The following is a 24,767-nucleotide window of genomic DNA, read 5'->3' as shown; positions in this document are numbered from 1 at the left end:
ACTAGATATAATCATTCCCTTCTAAAGGCAAGGAACTGAAACACAGCATAAGTCTCATTGGTTAAATCTAGTTTACATACATGAGCCCACATCATTCTCTAGGAACGGCATAAATGATTATGGCCTGACATTTGTGGTGAAAAATCATATTATCAAAAAACATACAGTTTAGTTTTTAAATTAGAAATAACAGTTCTCCATTAGAAGAAAAGGTGCTAATTTTGAAAATAAATGGTGAAATTTATGATAACCCCTAGAGGATTTACACTAACTGAATTATTTTGAGATGTACGTTTGCAAACATTTTTTTTAAATCTCTGTGAGCTGTTTGTGAGGGTCCTGCTTTATGCTGTTTTAGCTTCTTGAAGCATGTTTTTTTGTTAGTTATAGGAACACTTATATAAAAAGCAGAATTTGTGTGCTTTGTTGGTAAGATTTTGGGTAGGTAACTGATAGTGTTTTCCATATTTACAGAAAAGTTGTAAAACAAATAAAAGTCATTGGTACTTCTGGGTGTTCCGTTACCTGTGCCTGTTGATGTGTAGAACATGAGACATGTAGTAAAGGATATTATCTCCCCAGTTACCAATAGTGTCATCCTTGAGAAACGTGTAAGAGAAAGTACATATTCTAAACAATTGCGGTAATAGGAATCATAGTAGTAACAGATTCAAGAAAACTTTCTGATTTGAAATACTATAAAAACCTAATATTTTTGTGTATGATCTTTTTTAATTTTCAGGCTTTGTAAAGTTAAAATAGAATCTGTAAATAGAAGAATTAGAAGACACATATAACAGAAATACAATTTATGTGTGATTTTTGTTTCTGTTTTCAGTGAATGAACTCATTCTCAAACAGAAGCAAAGATTTGAGGAAAAGAGGTTCAAATTGGACCACTCAGTGAGTAGCACCGTATGTTTCAATTCTTATTTCTATTTTTAATAAATTTCAGTTTATTATTTAGTAGTAATTAAGTGTTAAAATTTAGTATATAATTTAATTTTCTTAAAGAAAATTTATGATTCTATTCAAATAAATAACTTTAACTTCATTGTAGAACTTTATTAGACTATCATTTTTTTTTCTATTTTGAGACAAGGTCTTCCAGTGTAATTCAGGGTAGCTTTGAGTTCCTTTGTATCCCATGCTGGCCTTGAACTCATGGCAGTCCACCTGCTTCAGCCTCTCAAGTGCTGGGATTACAGATGTGCACCATCACAACTGTCAAAAAAGTATCATCTTTTGAAAGATCTAGTGAAATCACATTGAGACAGAATTGGCTTGTAATATGTGACATTTGAAGGATTATTTATGACAAAAACTGGGCAGATATTTTGAAAAAAGATTCTCAGTTCAAAAGGATTAGCTCCAAATTATTGAGACATACTGTGCCAGTTGCAAAGTTAAAACTATGGTAGATAATTAAAATCCTTCTACTTGCTCTGAAACCACATCATATCTTTAGAGAGTCTATTAACTTTTGTCATTAATGGACCATTCATATTTGTTGTCTGAATTCATTTAAAGGAGAAATGGTGTTTAAATTATAAGTGGAAGGTTTGGGAGCCAGATGGTTGGGAAAGTGTTATTTGGAAATTATTTCCAATTTTTTTGATATCTATATAATTCTGTATTTCCAGTATATTTTTGATATCTGTGATAAGTGTGTTGGGAAGTAGCAGTTAAGCCTTTGTTTTAGAGAGTACAACAATCTTGTTAGGAAGTGACTGTGTTTGTTCATTTTTAGAATGGCCACAGGTGGCAAATATTTCAAGATTTATTGGGAACTGATCAAGATAACCTTGATTTGGCCAATGTCAACCTCATGTTGGAGTTACTAGTACAGAAGAAGAAACAACTGGAAGCAGTAAGTGGTAGCTGAATTTAAAATATTTTCTTTTGTTTTAAATGATAATCTTTATTGCAAAGAAAAAGATCTAGAATTGTTTTAAAATTAGTAGTCAATAATCCATCTTTTTTATTTGTCCAGAAAAAATATCTTCTAAAAGAATTCCCCTTTTCAAGTTAAAGAAAAAATAAATTCCTTTTAATATAACTTTCTGCAGTGGCCAATTTCTATTAACACCACATGTTAAAGATAGTATAATTATTTTTCAATAGGAAACAGTTGTACTGGTAATTGTCTTCTAATGACTATCTTTTGCCACATCATTCCCTTTACATTTGAGATTTGGAGGAGGAAATAGAGATTATTTTTATCAACATAAAAGTGAAGTATCACTTTCAGCAGGTATATATTGATTTGATTGAGTTAAGCAGCAGTAATCTGGCTTAACTAAAGGCATTTAAAGAGATGTATGAATCTAAATATATCTTGTTTCATGCAATTAAATGAGAAAGAATGTAAAATTGTATTTATTTTATATAAATGTGAAAATGCAAAATGTGAAATCTTATGTATAAAGAATTGAATATATTAAAAGCAACACACCTTCACATGAGCAAATACACATCATGCCTAGCTTCAGCATAGGGAGCTTATTGAGATAGTAAGGGAGTGTCAGTAGTTCACATCTACAAAAAGGATGAATTGAACAACCAAATTTTGAGTTTAGAACTGGCTTCTCTGGTGGACTACAAGCAAATGAGATGACAGATTTGAATGTTGTTGATAGTCTTTTTTGCCCCTTATGTTTATTTGAATGAAACAACTCTGATTTTTTGTCTGATAGACTTTCATCGTGTGGTAGATAATAAGGTCATCTGTACCTTGTTTTTTGGTAAAAGAAGAAAAAGGGCTCTCTTTTCCAACTTCAGTTAAAAAACTTCTGTGGATAGATTCTGATTAACTTAGATCTAGATCCCACTAAAAAGGGTGAGAATCTGTTAGTAAGAGAAAGCAGTGCGTGAGATTGATCCAGTCAAAATAGGTGTTTTCCATGGTGCCTTTTTTAGTCTTCTGGGATTGCTGGAATTTCTCCTGTGGTTTTAATCATCTACTGTTATGTGTTAAAAACTGTGGACAGGATTGGGCTGTGTGTTTGTACAGATAAATATTTTCACATAGAGATAGATATGTAGAGAGACTTCATTCTGAGAGCTTGAGAATAAAGTTACCCTGCTACCTTTTGAAACTATGAAAATGAAAGTAAACAGACAATAGGGACTAAGAAAATGGGAGAGGAGACAATGGCAAGAATATTTTTGTAAGCTATAGAGCAGAGGAACAAAAGATAATAGATTTTTAGATCTGGAAAAATATGTATACTAAGCAAGCAGTGAGCGGAAAGCAAAGAACTAGCCTGATTTTATATTGTTAAACAGAGGCCCTAGGTTTGGGAGCATTGGGTACCACATATCATGTATAGTAAGGGCAGAAAGTCCTCCCTTCCCCAAGAGGTGGTAAGAGAGAAGCTCTCTGGAATACATACTGTGCAATAGGCACACTTACTGGTGTGTTCGTGGATGGGCACCATTCTGAAAACATAATATTAAATATGAGAACTGTTAACCTGCCTTTTGATAGGACAAAGTTAGTCTTTGCTTCTCTTACGGTTTTTTGTCTTAGAATTGAAGAAGTACAGTTACATTAATTTTAGATCACAGATCCTTTTTTTAATCTGAAGAGAGAGCCAGCTCCAAGTAAAGTTCTTAGCACAGATTTCATATTTCTTTACATTATTGTTTCCTATTTAACTTATTATTGTTTTACTTGAATATTTCAAGTATACAGAATGTGACATACTCTGTTTTAATAAATGAAACACTTTGCTGTATGTCTTTGATCTAAATTTTGAGAACCACTTACCAGTCCAATTATTTAAATGCAGTGTGACCAAAAATTGCGTATCTTACTAATTTTTATAAGATAATATAACAAGAAATATAAAAACTATAGTTTTATCAAATTTATTCAGTACAAGAATCGACTAGTTGGGCCCGGGGATTTAGTGGTTCTGCCGCCTGCCTTGCAAGCACAAGGTCCTGAGGTTGATCCCCAGTACCAAAAAAAAAAAAGAATCGACTAGTTGAAATGACGTCTGCATGAGCAGTGCTCAGGTTAGTCACTATGTAAACAAATGTACTGCCTGAGTGATGTTCGAGGTAAACTATTAAATGGTTAAATAGCTGTTGTACTTAAAATCCTTTCATTTCAGTACTTTTTCCCAGAGTAACCACTTATAATAATCTTTCTCAAGCATATATGTGGTTTCCTTATATATATTAATATTTACAACTCCATAAAGTATTATTTTTATAAATTAAAAATTTGCATGAAGGTTTCATATTATAGTTATCCTTTTGACATGTACCTCTGTTTACTTTTTAAGGTGCATATTGATAAACAGATCTAGTTTAATTTCCATTTAGTAATCCATTGTAAGAAAATACCTGTTACTCTATTGATGGCATTTAAGCTTTGAAGGTCAGTGCTTCATTTAGCACTTTTACAACATACACCTAGTTATATTCTTTTAAGAGTGGTATTGCAGGTAAAAGGATGCGTGTATACATTTTAACCTTATTAAATATTAAATATTGGCAATTTTTCTTTTCCTTTATTAAAGACAGGGTCTTGCTCTGAGGTGTAGGCTGGTCTTGAACTCACTATATAGCTCTGGTTGACCTTGAACTTTCAGCAATCCTCTTGCCTAAACCTCTTGAGTGCTAAGATTAAAGCCATGTGCAGTGACACCCATGGTAGCTGGCAAATTGTTTTTCTTATTAGATAGTTCCAAATGGGTCTTCTCTTGTATTGTACTTAAAAACACTTAGTATTTAACACATCTATGATTATAGTGAAGTTGAAAATGTTTTCATTTGCTAGGCCATACTGGTTTCCTATATCCTGTCCTTACTGATATCTTATGTCTGTTTTCCTAATACATTGTTTTCTTATTAATTTTTAATTAAGAGTGTGTATTTGCGTGTATATTTTGCATATTGCTACTTTACCAAACATTTATTTTGGTAATTGAATTTTAGTGATTTTAGATGATTCTGTTTTATCTACTTTGTAGGCTTTTTAGCTACAAATTTTTCTTTTTCTTTTTAGTGGTTGCTTTTGAATTTTTTTTTTTCCCCAGTACCTGGGATTGAACTTGGGTCCTTGCACTTGTGCAGCAGGAGGCGAAACCACTGAGCCAAATCCCCGGCCGGGCCCCTTTGAGTTCTTAATGGGATAATTACCATATTCTACCTTCAATTAATACTACGCTCCCATCTATTATTAGAAGAAACTTGTAACAGTATGCTTCTATTTCCTTTCCTGGTCATTCTGTTATTTTTTGCCATACATTTTACTTATTCTACATATTTTATAAACTTTGTAATATATTAATTGTGGTTTAAATAAGTTATATCTTATGGAGATTTTTCTCAAGTCTTATACATACCATTTCTGGCAAACTCTGTTCTTTGGTGTAGATCAGATTTTTAGCTGCTGTCATTTTTCTTCTGCTTAAGAACACCCTTTATCATTTTTTTAGTTCACTTCTCCTGGTGATAAATTATTCTTCTCTTTCTTTTTGTGGTACTGAGCATTGAACCCTGGGCTTTCACAATGAACTTTGTCCCCAGGTCCCTTTTATTTTTTAATTCTGAAACAAGAGTCTTGCTGTGTTGCTAAACTGTGAAGGTGGGGCTAGAACGTGTGCTCTTCCTGCCTCAACCTCCCCGAGTGCTGGAGTTACAGGAGTGTGCTGCCACAACTGGCTTAAATTAATTCTTTTATATGTCTGATAAAGTCCTTATTTCACCCTTGTGTTTGAAAGTACTTCCTTTATCAGTATAGAATTTTAAGTTGACTTTGGGAAAGATGTTACTTCGTTGTCTTCTGACTTATATCCTTTTAGATGAAAAGTCTGTTGTTATTTTTATCTTTTCTCCTGCTAAGGAAATGTGTCTCTCCCACTTTAAAATAGTCTTTTTCTGATTTTAAGTATTTTGGTTACGGTGTGCTTTGCATTTCTTGTTAGTGGGATTCTTTGAGCTTTTTGGATCTGTGGGTTTATAGTTTTCATCAGATTTAGAAATTCTTCAGCCAATATTTCTTGAGATATTTTTTTTCCCTTTCACCTTGGAAACTCTAATTACACATTTTGTTAGTCTCGTTGAAGGTATTGCACAGATCACCAGTGAATAATTTTTTTGGTGTTTTTCATCTGTGTAGTTCATTTTAGATAGTTTCTATGCTGTTTTAAAGTTCATTAATCTATTATATTTCCAGTGCCTGTCCCTAACATGCTCATGTTTTTATCTTCTAGAATATGTGTACTTGTAATGGTATAGTGTGCAAACGCATGCTTCTTTTTATTGTACTTTTAGCTGTTCCTATGAAGATTACAAAATTTCCTTTTTCTTTTCACAGTAACCCTTGAGTTGATTAATACCTCTTAAAGGACAGTCTGTTTACTCTCAACCTTGTCTACATAAACATCCTACTTTTAGGAAAATGTAAAATTAAAATGATGCAGTTTACCGAGTTTTTGCTTTTTAAAATCAAACTGTTATAAACTTGGCTAAAATTGTGATTTTTATTTTAAAGTTAGTCTTTTAAAGATAGGATGCCAGAAATTTTCATTTTTTTTTTTGTTTTGTTTTGTTTTACCTTAGTATTTAAACTTTCAGATACTCTTCGTTTTTTCTTCTCAGTTTGGGCTTCCATCTGACTCATTTTTCTTTCATTTGTAGAACTTTCTTTACTATTGTAAAATTGTTTGGTTTTATATATATAGAATCCTAGAGTGAGTCTGTCTGTCCATCAGTCTGTCTACCCACCCTTTTTCCTCTCCTCTCTCCCTCCCTTTTAAAGATATTTTCATAGCCCTTTTGTTTTTGGTAAAACCAGCAATCTTTTTTACTTTTCTATTAAAGGTAGTACAGTGGTACCTTGGTTCACGAACTTAATTTGTTCTACAATTCTAGAAAATTGTGTGGTAAAGATGGCTGTGATTGTGTTTGTCACCAGATTCATAATTTGCAAACAAAAGCAAAAGTTTGCCAAACACTTCCGTTTGTGAACCAAGTTACCTCTGTATATTGTCTTACTGTTTTTAAGATTTTCTTCTTGATGTTTTCAGCAGTGTGATTATAATATTCCTAGGTTTCCTTTTTTAAAAAATATTTATCTTGCTTGGGTTTTTAGGAAGTAGGACTTTATGGTTTGAACATTTTGAACCATTTTTCATTCAGCACTGTGTTCTTTTCCCTTTAGGTTTCCAGTTACGTTGCTGCATTGTTTCATATCTCTTAGATTTCTGAGATAGATTTCTTATTTTGTCACTTCTTCCTGTAAGTTTAAATAATTTTTATTGAACTGTTGTTCTTTATTGCTTTCTTTTGCTATATCCAGTCTGTTTCTAACCTGAGGCAGAGTTTTTACCTTAAATTTTAAAAATTAGCCAAATTTTTCATTGCTCATATTTACATTTATTTTTATTTCTTTCCTTTAATTTACCATCTTTTTACTCATTTTGTCCTCTTAATTCCTTTTATAGTGATGCACTTACAGTGATTGTTAAGTCCTTTCTTTGATGCTTATTTCAACATTTGGACAATCTGAATTTCTTTGTTTTGTCTCTTTTGCTTTTGATTTTTTGACTTTTTTGCATGTCTTGCAATTTTTTTTTGTTGTATTATTCTCTCCTGCATTCAAAAGCGGTATAGAGACTAAAGTTGTTGATATATTTTCTTCTTGAATAGTGTGATGTTTTCCTTTCTCAGAGAAGATTGAGAGAGTGATCATTTTTGTCTAACTCAGGAATTCAGATGAGTTGGAGCTCCGTTACTGCTTGAGTTGGCTTCACTTCATTGACTTTTAAAAGTAGTATATTTTTAGTTTATCATATTTTGTTACTGTAGAAGCAGCCCTTTTACATTTAACATCAGGTAGGTTTGATGTTTTGATACATTGTTTCTTAGAGTAAACATTTATTTCCTAAAATTTTTTTTTTTTGGTCGTGCAAACATTCATAATTGTCTTTCATATTTTTTGAAAAATTAGTACATTGTCATTGTCTATAATCTGAATTGGTCACCTTCTTCAATTTTAATAATCAAGTACTTTGCATATTAGTTTACTCGTTCTGTGAACTACTATATTGTCACTTTTTACAGACTTATGCCTTGAAGCATATGCGTTCTGAAATTGTTTCAAGGCTTTATGTTCTTTAATGTTTTAATTGAGTGTTCATATTTTCTATTTAAAAGTTTTCTAATAAAATCATGTCACATCTGGGTATTGTAGTACACACCTCTAATATCAGTCCTCTGGGAGGCTGAGGCTCTAGGATTGCAAATTCAAGTCCAATGAAGGAAACTTAGCAACTTAGCAGGAGGATGGATACATAGATAGGTAGGTAGGTGGCAACTAGCTTAGTGACTTAGCGAAACCCTGTTTGATAGATAATAGGAAGGAAAGTAGGAGAGAAGAAAGGGCTGGGGATATAGGTCAGTGCAGAGGCTCATTTCAATTCCCACTACTACCTACTACCAAAAAAAAATCTCAGAATATCTGTGTACTGCAGAGATAAGTATGTATATTGCTTTACTCATACAAATATGAGTCATCTTTTAGTTTCATATCCTCCATAGAATGGGGAATACTTCACTTTTAAAAGAATTGTTATCTAGTCCTTATTTAGAGCCATTCGATTTTCCAAACAGCAGTGTTTTATGTTGCCTTATTTTGTTATTCCAAAGACTTTTATACCCCAGGCACATGCATCAAAGTAGGATTTGGTTAAAAGATAAGCTTTATCCCGCACCTCCCTCCCCCATGTAAAAAGAGTGAAATGAGAAATTTTGTGGAGAACTGGAGTGATATTTGGTAAGCAAATCAGTTTTTCAGAAGAAATTTGGAAGGTTGAATATTTGGGAATTTTTTTTTTTTTAATTTTCTGTCTAGTGGCCAGGAATTTAGCTCAGTGGTGCTGTGCCTTCCTGGCAAGCACAAGGTCCTGAGTTCAATCCTTGGTGCCTGGGTTGGGGGGGTTCCTGTGTCCACATAGACTGGAAGATCATGCATTCTCAGGTGGATCTGTTTACCAACTTGAAGCTATTGTCAGTTGTAGAACCAGAAGTGCATATTTAGAAATTTTCTTTTCACAGTAATTTTAAGAAGGAGAATGTGTTGACATAGAGAAGAATATCACCTAAATAATTGTAATGTCTTACGTAAGGTATGGTAAAATGACCCTTGTTAGTGAAATGTTACCTAAGGGAATCTGAAGCCACATAGGGAACACACTCTCAGGTATAAAGCATTTTTAGGTTAACTCTTAGGACTCTTCTGTCATCATACCTAGAAAGTTCTTTTTCTTCTTCTCCTTTTCTCTTCCTTCTACTTTTCCTGCTCGTTAAAAAAAAAAAAAAATCAAATCATATGTAGTCCAAATTTGCAAGGTCAAATGTTATTAACAAAATTGATAGCAAACAGCCTGGGGATTTAGCTCAGTGGTTCCGGCACCTGCCTTGCAAGCACAAGGTCCCGAGTTCGATCCCCGGCACAAAAAAAAAAAAAAAAATTGATAGCAAACATTAGCAGTTCCTATGGTAGTTTCATCATTCCTTATCCTTCATATCAACTTCCTAGAAGCAACCTTTTCAATTTTTAATTGTTCCTATTTGTATTTCAGTTTTTCCTTTTTAAACAACAAAGATTTTGCATACTTATGAGATAGCATATAGTGTTTTGATTATGAGTTCATTCATGTAAACATTTATCTCCTAAAACATGTATTGTTTCTTTGTGGTTGAAACATTCAAAATCCTCCTTTACGTTTTTGAAAAAATAGTACATTTATCATTAACTATAATCATTCTGCTTTGTACCAATAATAAGCCTATACTATTCTATTTGGAAAAGCTTATGCAAGTGGACGCATTTCTTCCCTGAACAAGCTAGTTGTTCTTATGTTGAGAAACTATTGTACAGTTAACTGCTTGGGAAGATGAGCTCATAGTAACTAGTAACTACACTCATAAGGATTAAATTATTCACATACAATAAAATATAAAAAGATGAACTACACCCGATGTTTACATAGGTCTGACCAGTCCATTTTCTCTCATTTGGAAAACTATCTAGCATACTTCTTATCAGAAGGATACTAAAGCATAGAATTGGTACAAGATTTAAATACTTGATTCACATCCTTAATTGTTAGGCCATTTCTGTAACAGAGATGAGTTTTCTTTTAGAGTAAAGCAAATTTAGTTACATAGACTAGGGAAATACAGAAAATCAGTGTTTTATAAATATCAAAGCATATTCCATTTCCGATGGCAGACATGCTTTCTCTTGAGATGATTGACTTATGGACCAGATAGAACAATTTGATAAAAATGTGTTGTGTTGTAAGAAGTAGAATATGGAGACTTCTGAATATGTATATTTCTTTTATTCCCCTCTCCCATTTCTTTACATTCTTTTTCTTACTCTGTTGTTTCATAAAAAGCAAAGAATTGGGCTAAATGATCATTATATCTTTTTCTAAGTTTTGGCAGTTGGTAAGAAATGTTTAGAGACTAATATTTCTGTTTTTAGTAGAGGGTTAAACAGCTTTAAGGGATTACTTTCATGGTCAGTTTCTGAGACTGTTCTAAGAGAATATTATATGACATTATTTTGGCCTAATTGGCTCTCTTCCTCCTGTTTCTAATTTTTTAAAGTCTTCACATAATTTTTTTTCCACAGTTATATATGTAAAATTATAGTTTCATACTTTTTTCATTTAATAAGTGTCACAGTACTTATGGATAGGGTTACACCCTGGTAAATGTGTCATAAGTTAAAAATATTGTTAACCTAACAATGGTTTAGAAACACAATACACTGTAGAGTGTTGGTTTGTCTTCATGATCTGGTGGCTTGACTGGGAGTTGTGTCTTTCTGTAGGCCAGCAGCTCTAGATGGTATCAGATTGTATATGGCTAGCAAGAGAGAAGATAAAAATTTGTAGTACAATTCCTACTAAGCACCATGATAAAAGTTGAAAAAATTTAAGTAGAACCATCACAAGTCAGGAACCATCTGTATTTGAAGAAGATTAAACTGCAGAAGTAAGTGCTGAGTTCTTAGTTTACATAGTTGACCTCATTTTCCTTTTGATATGGAGGCTTTGGAATTTTCCCTCTCCCTTTCTAAATCAGTTGCATTCTTACATACTGATTCTGGTTGCAATAGTATTCAAACTTATTTTGTAGATAGGACTTAAGTTTTTTCATTGGTCTGTTTTGCCTCTTATCCTTTAAAGTACAAAGATCCCTCCCTTCTCAAAAGACTAGATAAACTGTGGAAATATGTTTGATGGGTTTGAGGTCGCCATGTTTTTTTGTAGTATGTATTATATCATGATTATCCAAATTTTAATGGCCTATTTCTTTTTATCACCTGAGCCCTTGTTAAACATAGATTCCTGGGACCTTATGTAGAGCAAGAGAATCAGGATTTCTAAAATCTGACCTAGTGTCTATTTTAATGAATGCACCAGATAATTCTATTTATTTTTGTTTGGGAATTACTCTACTGGATTTTTTCATTCTCTTTCAAACAAATAAGAAAAAGTTAGAATTATATATGTTTATAAAATTCTCATTATCCCCCTTATAACTTTTGATACTCCTTTTACATATATTTATCAGATGCACCTGGAATTCCTTGGCTCTTTTTAATGAGTTTTAACCATAAAAGATACATACTTGTTTTATTATTTTTGATACTCAGTAAATGTCAAGGATAATAATTATTAATAATCAGTGTTATCTTTGTTAATTACCAGTTTTAGTTATTTACTACTGTCACCCATTTATATTAGAATTTTTTGTTTTCAAGTGTTTGATTTGCACTGAAATCTTCTACAAAATATGTTAATTATCACATCTATGTGAGCACTGTAGATAATAACCAGGAATAGTAAATTTGGCTTTGGAAAGGTGTGGATTTCTCCTTATTTATTATATTATGTTTATTGTTGCAAATGAAGTTCATATGGGGAAAGTGAATTTTGTTTCTAGAAACTATAATTTTTACCCTTGATCTTAGCCAAAAGGCTGGGAAGCGATTAGAAACTACAATTTTTGTCTTGGTGTATTAAGTTTAGCAGAACAAGTCATTTACCATAAACAGATTTCTTTACATGTAAACATCTGTTTCTTAAAATTAGTTTCAGTTATTTTGGAAAATTGCTTGCTTTTTGAAATGCCAGCTAACAAATGGAAAAATGGATAATTAGAAGTGGTACAGTAAGTCCCTGACTTATGAACATTTGAATCCTGAACTTTCACAGGTGTACTGTATGAGACTCACTTTGTCCAGTTACTAGTGAGTCCAGCTTACAAATGTTCTCTCAGAATGGAACTTATTTGTAAGTCAGAAACTTACTGTACACTAATTTAAATGGGTGCATAAAATTGCTGCGTGCTGTTTATGCTATGGAGTTAGTGAAAACTTTCAACTTAAAAGTTATATTTTTTAAAATAAAAACTATAATTTTTCTATTACAGGAATCACATGCAGCCCAACTACAGATCCTTATGGAATTCCTCAAAGTTGCAAGAAGAAATAAGAGAGAGGTATATTACTTTGTGTATTTTCCATGTTTCACATACTGTTGTTGACTGTTCTGCTGTATAAAAAGAATTTAACTTTCTGGAAATTTTCTTAAATTTTGCTTTTTCAACTTTTTTTTTTAAGCCTTTGCAATGAGATATTTTTTAAACCCTTTTTTGATGATGACTTGGAAAGATTTCAGTAACATTTGCCGTAAAGGCTAACCTCAACCCTATAAAGAGTACAAAATATAATTATTATTATTATTATTATTTTTTTTTTTTTGTACCAGGGAATGAACTCAGGACCTTGCACTTGCGAGGCAGGCCCCAGACCAAAAATAGAATTATTAAATGACAGTGTATTCATCATTATGAAAAGAAAACGTAGGAAAATTTAAAAGGCTTAATGGTTAGAGTTTTTCTTAAGTAAAATGCATGTAAGTAAAAACATACCCATTTATTTAGAACTTGGAACGTCCAAGTCATGCAGGACAGCTAAAAGACAATTTTGTATTAAGTTTTTTTTTTCTGGTACTGGGGATCGAACTCTCGGGACCTTGCACTTGCGAAGCAGGAGGCGGCACCACTGAGCTAAATCCCCGGACCTGTATTAAGTTTTATAAGCAGGATATTCTAATTTAGCATCTGTAAAATTTCTGTCTTCTTATACATGTACAAACTATGGAAAAATAAAATAGTCAAAATCTTGTGCCCTGGATAGCATACTAAAGTAAGTCTGAAATCTGTTTTTTCTTTAAATTCCCAGCTGTCTCAAATCTCTGATATATATACTTTAAAAACTGTCTAATTATGGTACTTTTTACTTTTAAAAATGCAGTAACTGGTATGTACTGTGTTCTGGGCTTTTTTTTTTTTTAAATACAAAGATGAGATATTTTTATTTTGTCGAAATAATCAGGACTTTTACATTATCTTAATGTGATATTCTCCCTTCTTTTGAATACTCACTGTGTCCCGTTTTTAACTGGTGTTTCTTTTTCCCTCTCTGGTACCAGGGATTAATTTCAGGTTAAGTATGCTATGTCAAGCACTTTACCACTGAGCTAAATGCCCATCATTTTTTCTGTTGTATTTTGAGAAGGGGGCTTGCTAAATCACCCAGGCTAGCCTTGAATTTATAATCCTCTTGCCTCAGCTCCCAAGTACCTGGGATTACAGGTGTGGACCACTGTGTCTAGGTGTTTTTAACTTTTTCTGATTAAAATTTGGATGAGATTTGGCTGGTTATTTTGTTTTAATAGGTATTTTTTACATGGTTTATAATTTTTTTTCATCCTTAACTTATGCTAGGTTAATTATGATTTTAATATATGTGTTAAGAGAAATATTTATTTTCATTGTATTTTTTAAGATTTAGTTGTGTCTCTTAGTGGGGGAACAAGAAAGGAGATGGTATCCACTTACTTATTTGTTTAAAGGTCTTATTGTAGCACACTTCTTAAACTACTGCAGGCTCAGAATCACCCAAGGATCTTGTTAAAATGCAATTTCTCATTTAAGAGGGCCTTTGTTGGAACCTAACAAGCTGTATTTCTAGTAAGCCTCAGGTGATGTTGAAGCTCTTAGTCCTTGGATCACCTTTTGAATAGCAAGGCTGAAAATTTTATAACATGTAAATAAAGTCATTAATGTATCATGTACACTCAACATTTTTTGCTGTGGAAAATGATAATTTTTCATATTTTATACATCATTTAAATAGAAAATATGTAATTATGTTTCACTATTTTACATGATTCTTTTTGTCTTAGTCTTTGAATTCCTTGAGAATGAGATTTGATATATAGGAAAGTACCTGATAATGAATTAGTAGGGATACCAGTGATGTGAACAGTCCAAGCATAAGAATTCCTGGAGGTTCAAGTTTTCATTAGTTCCCTGGTATTTTTTGGTATTATTCATTGCTTCTGTAGGAGTCTGTTGATGGCTACAACATATTGTTAGACTTGAAATAGTTTCAGGTGATAGGATACAAATTATAACTAAAAAACTGAAAGTTGTAAGATTTTTACCCCTAACTAGCAGGTGAACAGGTTACGCAAAGTTTCATACATGCTGGCAGAAGATCTGATGCTAGTGAGTTTGAGATAAAAAGATTGTATTACTTACATTTAGCTGCATCAGCGTCATATTTACACCATTCCTCCCTGACCCTGAAGTCTCATGGTGGCACTGTGGAGATGGGCCCAGTAGTTTTTGCACACCCTGTGGGTTAGTGTTACACAAAGAAACCTTGTACTTGTTGAGGAAACCTTAGTCTTTTGAAGGGGTATGCTTGTGAACCTGTCCATCTTTCTACTGCAGGGAGATGCTCTTTTTATTGTCTTGGTCAGAAAACAAATCCTCTCCCTCTGCTGAGGATGTTCATTCTTCAGACAGACAAAAATTATCTTGAAAAGATAATTTAGAACAAGTGCTATCCTAAGTTATGCAGAATTGGAAAAATCAGTAGAGAATTGTTTTGAGTGACTGTACTGCCCTTAATAAAATTTGCTTTGCTTTTTTTAAGTATATCCCTGTTTGAATGATTTTGAATGAATATTTCAGTTTTAATTACAGAAGTGACTACAGAACTAGGTTTAAACTTTTAAAAGTTTACCTAGTACTTTGATTAAATTTAAATTTCATAAATTTTCCCATTTATAGAGTCTGGTATTGTCATGATATATAATCATAAGGTATATTCTAGAAGTGATTAATATCTCATGTTTTAGTGCACAGAGAATAAATGAAGTTATATTTTCTTGTCTATATCATAAAACATATTTGCATTTTTAATACTCAAAGTGAATATATTTGTTAAAGATATTGTCTGTCTCCTATAGTGTATTTGATAATCAAATAATTCAAGTGAAATATAGATTGACCTAGAGGCAGATTATTACTTTTGAATTTGTTTTTCTAAGATTAACATTCAAATTTGTGGTTTTGTTTGTAATTTTTAATTGGGGTTATTGTGTTAGAAATTGATACAGAGTACTGAAGTTAAATCTGCTTTTCAGGTTTAATATTATTATTATATTTGGCTAGTAATTTAAGGGTATTAAAATCCTGTATTTAGTGGGGCCTGATGCCACTGGCCTATAATCTCAGCAATCTGGAAGGCTGAAGCAGAGGATCAATGTTTGAGCCTGGCCTTGGCAATTTAGTAGATCTTATCTCAAACTAAAAAATAATAAAGGGTTAGGGATCAGTGACAAGGCCTTGAGTTCAATCCCCAGTAACTCCCCCCCCCCACATACCATATACACAATCTTTATTTTTTCCCTACTGTATGTTAGGGAAATGGAAGGCGCAGGGCACATAGTAGGCATTTACATTGGTTATCTATTGCTGTGTAACAAATTGCCCTCAAACTTGATGGCCTAAAACATCAAACATTTAATGTGTCAGGTCAGGAATCTTAGTGCAGAGTAGCTAGCTAGCTAGGTTCCTTCTCTTCGAATTCTTCCAAGCTTGCTCCCTGGCTGTTGGAAAGAGATACCCATGGCCACAGGGTTTCTCCACATGCCAGTTGTCTTCTCTTAGAGGGAATGAGTGAGAAAACAGCAAGAGGGCATTGAAGACAAATGTCACATGCTTTTTGTAACTTAATCTTCGAAATAATACCCTAACACTTTTGCTGTTTTCTGTGTTAGAAACAAATCATAATTTCATTCCCAGTTTAGAATTACACAAGAATGTGAATGCTGACTACCTGCCTACTATAGCATTCAATAATTAAATGTATTTAGATAAACATATTAGGTTTCCATGTGAAAGCCAGTCTTATCCTTTCAAATCTATAGTGACATTTGAACAATTGACATACATTTAATTTGATTTAATTTTGAAATAGACTTTTAGACATTTTGGGTACTTCATTGAATAGTTTTTGATGAGTTTTGGTTTCCTATTGGTTTTGTTTGGAATTTAAGTGACTTGAATTTTAAACTACTTTTTACCTCAAAAAAGTGTATAAATCAAATTTACAGTTTTAAGAAGAGTGATCCATCCATGTAACTACTATCCTCATGAGACAACAGAATATTTTTGTCACTCGTGAAGCTGCCTGCCTACCTTTTTCAGATTATAGCCTTTTCTCCTTCTCATTAGATATCCAATATCCTGTATTTATGACAGTTGTAAGTCCGTGCCTTTCTTTAATGTTTTGCTGCTTAAGTATTTCTACACCTCTCTCTGCAGCTGAGCTGCTTGTTTTCATCATCTTAAGGGTGGTGGTTGAGAACACGTTTCTAATTTTAATAGAGTATAATCTGTCTTCCCTGTTATGATTAGTGTTTTGTGTCGGGTAAAGAAATTTTCACCTGTGGTCGTGAAAATATTTTCTGGTATTTTTTATTTGAAGCTTTGTTTATCTTTCACATTTAGATCTATACTTGGAGATTTATTTTTGTGTATAATGTGATAGATATATGGGCATCTTTTCATATGGTTATCTGGCTGACCTAGCATTATTTAAAAAGTTTAACCTTTTCCCTATTTCTCTCAAATTTCACTTGTATCTTACTTCATATGTCCATATATACATGTATGTGTTTCTAGGTTCTCTTTTCAGGCCCACTATTCTGTTAGTCTGTCCTTTTGATGTAACAGTATTGTATTAAATAATAGAACTTTAAAGTGAGTTATTGTTTTTCAGGAAATGGCTACTCATGGCTTTTTGCATCTTTATAAATTTAAGAATCACTTAGTACATTTCCAGGATAAACCTTTTGTGATTTTTTAAATTAGGATTACTTTGAATCCATGGACAGACAAATTTGGGAGAATGTGTCTTTGCAGTAGTGCCATCTAGCCCATGAACAGTAGGATCTCTGTTCATGAACTTGATTCTTTTCATGATTTTGGTCACAAACCAAGTTGGATGAGAACCAAATCCAGTGGTTAGGTTAGGTGTTTAGCTTATGGAGAAATTTGATTCAATTCTCATCCAATTCAGTTTGTGGCAAGAATCATGGAGAGAATTGAGTTCATGAACCAAGGTGCCACTGAACATGGTATTTCTGTATAACATATGGGTATATATATGTGTGTGTGTGTGCATATATATATATATATATCACATATCCTTTATATATTTATTGAAGTCTTTAAAAATTTTAATATTTTTCTGGGTATCAATCTTACTTTTGATTAGTCATTTTTGTTGATTTTAAAAACGATGCCTGTGTCTTAAATTTTAGTTTCTTATTGCTGGTATATAGAAATGCAGTTGATTTTCACATACAGGGTTTTTGTTTTTGTTTTTGAAAATCCAGCAACCTTATTAAACTCACTAATTCCACTTTATTTGTAGATTCTCTTATGTTTTTATGTACACATCGTAATCTGCAAATAATAATAGTTTAGTGTTTTTTGTGATCCTTATATCTTTTATTTATTTTTCTTGTCTTACCCTGCTGGCTAGGACATCCGGTACAATGATGAATAGAAGTGGTGATAGCTGGGCATCCTAGTCTTGATGGTGATCTCAAAGTGAAAGCATTCAACGTGTCACCATTAGGTATGATGTTTTCTGTAGGTTTTTTTGTAGGTGTTTTTTATCATTCAGGAGTAAAATTTGTATTCCTAGTTTGTTAAGTAAATTTTTTTCTTTAATTATGAGTGGGGTTGACTATACTCCAAAATTTTTATGCATCTGAGATAGCCATATTATTTTTCATTCTGTTACAGTGAATAACTACATTGGTTTAATATTATAGAGTTAGTCAACTTTGTACCTACAGTGATTAGCCATCCTGATTGGCCCAAGAATATCTTTTCCTAGATGCTTTGCATGCTAGGAAAACCCACCTGAACAGTTAACTCCCTCTATCCGCATCTCTTTGTGTAAACAGATCTTGGTCGTTATGTATATTCTCTTGTATGTGGTTTAGATTATTAATATTTTGCTTAGGATTTTTGTATCTTTGTTCATGAGTGAAATTGTGAGATTTTTTTTTCCCCTTACATGAATTCTGTGCAATTTTGTTAATAAAGATTCTGTTAGCTTTACCAAATGAATTGGGGAATATACCTTTTAAAATGTTTTTTGAAAGAGCTTGTTTAGTCTAGGACTGATGTCTTTGTCAAATGTTTAAAGATCTTGCTGGTGAAGGCATCTGGACCTGTTGGTTGTTCTCAGGAAGATTCAAATTATTGATTCAGCTAACTGTTGAACATTTATTTATTCAGGTTTTTGTTTTATGTATCACATCTGATATATTATACTTTTTAAAGGAGTTAATCTTTTCTCATAATTTTATTTTTTCAACATAATTTTAAAACTTACTGGCATAAGATAGGTCTTAACAGAGTCCCAAGTTTTTAGTATCCCCAGGGTTTTCAGTAATGTCTTTCATTCCTGCTGTGTCTTTTTTCCTTTTTTTCTTGATCAGTTCTTGGCAGACATGTATCATTTTTTATGAGTTTCATCTAAGAACCAACGTTTGGCTTTGTTCATCCTCTGTTTTATGTTTGTTTTGCATTCAATTTATGTTCTTTATTATTTCCATCCTTCTACTTGGTCTAGGTTTATTTGTTCCTTTCAGTGCATTGACTTGGATATGCATATTACTGTGCAGATTGCTTTTTCTCCTATGGGCATTTATGGCCATAGTTTCTTTTTTTCTTTTTGTTTTTAGCTGCATGCATTGATTTTGGCTTGCATTATTTTCCATTATTTTGTTTGTTGTTGTTTAATCCAAAATCCTTGTTTTCATTATACTTCTTTATTAGGACTGTGGTTTATTTAGGAATAAACTTACTACTTGAACATGAGAGTTTTCTTGTTGTCTTTTTTATTATGGATTTATGTTTTGATTGTAATGTAATCAGAGACTACTTGCTATTCTTTTCCTTTGGCTATGATATTTGCTCTTCCACCTTGTAGTTGATTAAATTTTGAAATATTTGTGCTTGGAAATAATGTGTATTTTGCACTTACAAGTGCAGTGTAAAGTGTTATATTTGTGACAAAAGTTACCTGTATCCTTACTGAATCTGTGTTCTTATTATATCTGTTATGGAATCATTGTGTTTGAGGTAAATTTCTCATAGGAAATACGTAGTTGTGACAGTATATAAACCACTGTTTTATTTAAACCATATCAGCCTACCATTTTATTATTTTTTTTCTCTGTGTTATTTTGTTGTTGTTGTTGTTGTTATATTTTTCTCCCCTTGGTTTTTTCCCCCCATACTGGGGATTGAACCCAAAGAATATTGACCTACACTCCCAATTCTTTATATGTTTTTTATTTTCAGACAGGGTCTTGCTAAGTTGCTCAGGCTAGGCTGCAACTTGGATCCTCCTGCCGCAGAGGAGATTACTGGTGTATGCTACCATGCCTGGCTTTTTTGTGGAGTATTGACCTCCTTTTTAGAATTCCATTTTGATTCATGTATAGTTATTTTTTCTTTTTTGAGACAGGGTCTCACTGTATAGCTCAGGCTGGTCTTGAACTTGTGCTCCTGCTCCAGCTTCCTGAGTGCTGTGTTTACAAATGTGTGCCACCATGCCTGGCTCAGATTCATATATAATGTTTTTTAATTCATTTCTTTGTATAGTTTTTTTAGTGATTGCTTTTAAATAAGCTCTCTTATTTTTCTCCGACTTTACCTATTTTTAGTTGTGGTTGTTCTATGGTTTCTTTTTAACTTAAAAAATATTGCTGTGGGGGGAGTCAATGAAATTCTAAAATCATATCTGTCATTAGGTATTGTATGTATATATTTGTAGGGTGATGGTGGAGTAGGAGTTTTTACCCACACAGTTCATGTTCACTTTGGCTTTGTGCACTTTTATCTAGCTACATTCTTTGCATTGGGTAGTAACTCTTAAAATTAGTATGACTTTGCTACTTCTTTTTCTCTACTAGCTTTTTTCCCTAAAAACATAACAGTATATTCTTTAGTTTGAAATAATTATTGAAAATGTATTCTAGATTACACTAGCTTGTAAAAAACAGAATTCACATGAGTTCAATACCCAAGCTTATCTTTCTCAGCCAGTAGTGGAGTTCAGATAAATGAGTCCCAAAGGTATCAGAGCTAATATTTATTGAGGACTTTTAAAGTTTGAATTCTTTACATTTCATTTAATAAGAGCCTCTTGACACTTTATTTATTCTTTTTCCTTTATTTTTTCTGTACTTAGGATTGAACCTCAGGACCTTTGTGTTTGCAAGTCAGGCATGGTGCCACTCAGCTAAATCCCTGGCCCATGACACTTTATTTAAATGTAAATGTTTCTATAAAATTTCTTTGGCATTTGACCCTATTAAGAGAATGTTACTGTTGATGATTTAGGACCATGCTCTGAAGTACTGTTGTCTTATCTTTCCAAATTATTGTTGTTAATGTATATAACTTTTTCCTTTTTTATGATTTATATTTATTTATGTAATCAACCTGGGGCCTTTGCACTGAACTATGTCCCTAACCTATTTTTTATTTTGAGACAGGGTCTTGCTAAGTTACTGAATTACAGGCTGTGCTTGAACTTGGAATCCTCTCTTATCTCAGCCTTTCAGAGTGCTGGGATCACAGGCACGCATCACCATGCCTGGCTTCCCTTTTAAGATTTCTTGCCTAATACCATTTCAGACTTAATAAGTTATATCATTTTGTTTTCTATTTTACAGATAAATTCATCAGGGCAGCATTTTTACCTTAATTATTTTAAATAGACCATATGAAATTACTGTTTTTAGAAGTAAAAATATTTGAATATTGGCAGTTTTATGTACTTCACCTTATGTATAATAGCCTCCATATATACCAATAAATATATTATCCCACAAATACTGTTGAGGCTTTTTGAGGATGGGACAGTATCTTCAGAGAAAAGAACATTAGAGTTGATATTTGGAGATGTCAGGTGTCATTAGAAATTCAAAAGTGGTACAAAAATTATAACTATCTCAGTTACATATTATGTAATAAGTGATGTTGGCTGTCATTTGATGTTGACATTGTTGATGCTTAATTTCATCCTTCAGTTGTATTTTTTTAAAAGCAGTACTTTAAGCATACTAGAGATTCCTCAGAATAAGACATTTGTTTACATAGAGATTTTAAGAGTGGAACATTTCAAAGTAATTAAGTGAAAATGTTTAAGAAGTAACTAAGGGAATACCTTACTGACCTAGTGGTCAGCACCATTGAAATTGTCAGTGTTCATGAACCAAGTTTTCAGTGGTGGTAGAAATAACTGTGATGTTTAAAAATGACCGAAATGGGTAGAGAGCAATTTAGGTGCTTTGTATGTGCTAGACTAGAGTTAATTTTATGTTAGAGTGAAAGACTAATTGATGGCAATGGCAATGAAATTAAATAGAAGTTGTAATTTCCTGCCCAACCCTGTTAACTAGGGCATTTGAGAACTTCTCAGTTGATCATCCTTCATTTGAGAGTTCCAAGACAGGCAGTGTCTTTTCAGGAAGAGTGGTGTTTGTGTTAAGGTAGAAATATTGTATGACAAATTTTAAGGTGTATGAAAGTTTATTAAAGTAGAAAGTCTTTGAGTTGAAAGTATTTGGCAGCAATGATTACTGTGTTAACCCCTCGTTTCTCTGATAATAATATACTGACATTTTACCTTTTTTGTCCTGGTTAATATTGCCTTTTCCTTTGTCCATTTCTTTAACATGAGATTTTCCTACCATCTGGTCTTTGTTTTTATCTTTTCTAACTACACAATACTAATTGATGTTGGGCAGTTTCATTAATTGCCAATGCTTCAGATTTATTATTTCCCTATCTTACACCTTTTGAACTGTTGCATGTATTAATTTTTACTCTGGTTATTCCTTCTTTACCCACTTTTTTCTGCCTGGGAAAGTCCTGTTAATTCTTTATGACTCAGTCTTTGATTTCATTTCAGATCTAATTTTAGTTATCCAGTTGTTCATAGCCCCAACCCCCATTTTACTTTTTTTTTTTTCAATGTTTAGCAAAATGCCTAGGATTGGAAAATATTTGAATTAATAAATTATCGGCTAGATTACCAACTGTCTCTATATTGGTACAGAAGAGTAGGTACTAAAGCCAGTAAACCTACACACACACACACACACACACACACACACACACCAGTCATCAAAGAAATGAACTATAAGGTACTGTTTTCAAGACACAGTACAACTTTAATAGTTTTTAAAAGCATGAGTTCTGGAACATGAAGTTCACCTTGATTTGAGTTCCAGTTATGAGCCTGGCATAGTGGCACATACCCATAATCCCAGCTCTTCGGGAGGGCATGGAAGGAGGTTTGCAGGTTTGAACCCAGCATAGGTAATTTAGTGAGATCTTGTCTCAAAATAAAAACCAAAGTATGGGGATGAGGACTGTGGCTATAATGTGAAGGCCCTGGATTCATTCCCCAGTGGGGATGTGGAAAAGGGAATAATTGTAGTTCTGCCACTTACTTCGGGGTCTGATCATGGTCAAACTTACTTAACCTTTCTGTGCTTCATCTTCCTAATATGTAATAGTACCTGTTACATATCTGACAATCGATATTATGTAATTACTGATTGTTATTTTATATTTTGAAAATAATTTTGTTATTGTTTTACATTTTAAAATTTGGTTCAGTATTTCTAGTTACAGTAAGACAGCTGATATATGCTAGTGATAGAAATTTAAGTTGGTATAGTGTTTCTGGAAAACTGTATTGTGTTATATACTGAAGATTTTCTAAATTTCTTTTGGCTTAATAATTTCATCTTATACTCTTAATAAAATCAAGTATTTTCTAAGATAAAATGAGATAAAATCTGAAAACCCATTATGTTCCAAAATTACTATTATGGTTTGTCGTACTGGGGATTGAACCTAGGGCCTTTGCATTGAATTGTATTCCCTACTTCTTTTTAAAATAATTTTTTTTGAGATAGTGTCTCACTAAGTTACTGAATTAATTCAGTGAATTCAGGCTGGGCTTGAACTTGTGAGCCTCCTGCCTCAGCCTCCAAGAACTGAGATTACAGGTGTGCGTCACTATTCCTAACTTCTAAAATTATTTATCATAGTTCACAAACAACTTAAATCTCTAGTAAAAGAAGAATACTTCAATATATTGTTAAATGTTATTCATCAGTTAAAGTGTTTGCATTTTAATAGCATGGAAAATGGTTATGATGCAACAGACAAAATATAAAAGATTGAAATCTTAAATATGTTTTAAAAATACGTAAGAACATGTTAAGATGCTAATTTATCATTGCTTTTAGGTGGTGGGATTTAACCTGTTTCAGGCTTTTACTTTTAAGATGGGGTGATTGGTGAGGAGACAGCTGAATTTGTTTTTGTGTTTTTAACAAATAAGGTAATGTGAAAGTTCTTTGAATATTTTGTATTTCTTTCAGTCACTTATTGTCATTGCTCATCTTTCATATTCTTATTGTAAAGTCAATCTATGTTGTATTAAAGAAGTACAACATTATGTTTCCTTAAAGAGTCTCTACATTTGAACTTCACAGCTTACAGCTGTTTGTTTTTTAAATGGTGATTTTTTTCATACTCCTTATTTACCATTGGTGCTCAGTTTTCTAGAAATCATTTATCAAATGTAATTTGTGAACTTCATGTTGCTGATGTTTGATTTAAGCTTTTTATTTTCTGTCTCTCTCTCTTTAATCTACAGCAACTGGAACAGATCCAGAAGGATCTAAGTGTTGTGGAAGAGGATATTAAAAGAGTGGAAGTAAGAAATTAACAGTTTTTCACATCTCTAGCAATTTTTCAATTTCATGAAACTGTCACCTTTAAGTTGCTGCATTAAATTTATTGGATTGGTCTTGGTTATGAAAAAAAGTAACGTGTTACTTTAGCTTTGAGAGTACATTTTTATGAAAAAAGATACTTTGAACATTTTCTTGATATGGGAACAAAAATCACTTAATTTTCTTGATATTTTATCATGTTAGTAAATCAACTGTCAGAATCCTCATTATTACCATTAAAATGACTCCTCAATATTCCATTATTAAGTAAAAATTTTTTTTACTATATGCATTACTAAATTGTAAAGTTAATTAAGAGAGTTAATTGAGAGAGTATATTGGTAATATTCTGGGAATTTATAATAAAATATAGTTTAGTTACGGACTCCGCTGGAAGATTTTTGGGAGCTTGTTGGATACTGGGTTATAAAGTTATGTATTGCCTTTGGCATTATTTAAATTCAATGTGTAGTTTTTATTATTCACATGTTATAATTTTCTTTTTCTGACACACAG

At 32.5% G+C, this 24,767-nt stretch overlaps 1 protein-coding gene across 6 annotated transcripts in view; it reads left to right on the top strand.

The window, feature by feature from the left end:
• Cop1 (COP1 E3 ubiquitin ligase) overlaps positions 1 to 24,767 on the top strand; it is a 201,676-nt gene that overhangs the window by 36,431 nt on the left and 140,478 nt on the right. For 4 of the 6 annotated variants that reach the window (XR_015444327.1, XM_004853391.4, XM_087194141.1 and 1 more), the window contains 4 exons: positions 839 to 915; positions 1,751 to 1,870; positions 12,472 to 12,540; positions 24,173 to 24,232. Coding sequence is in view for 5 of the 6 variants with exons in the window: in XM_004853391.4 (XP_004853448.1) it covers positions 839 to 915; positions 1,751 to 1,870; positions 12,472 to 12,540; positions 24,173 to 24,232 (326 nt within the window). In the remaining variant the exon portion in view is untranslated. The remainder of the gene's footprint in view (positions 1 to 838; positions 916 to 1,750; positions 1,871 to 12,471; positions 12,541 to 24,172; positions 24,233 to 24,767) is intronic. The other 2 variants (XM_013075379.3, XM_087194140.1) reach the window with 1 other exon arrangement.

The sequence above is a fragment of the Heterocephalus glaber genome, unplaced genomic scaffold (genome assembly GCF_053883595.1).
Source record: "Heterocephalus glaber isolate CG9 unplaced genomic scaffold, H.glaber_assembly_v1.0 deba00001600, whole genome shotgun sequence".
NCBI lineage: Eukaryota > Metazoa > Chordata > Mammalia > Rodentia > Bathyergidae > Heterocephalus > Heterocephalus glaber.
The sequence above is the reverse complement of the archived record's forward strand: the minus strand, read 5'-3'. Positions and strand labels throughout refer to the sequence as shown.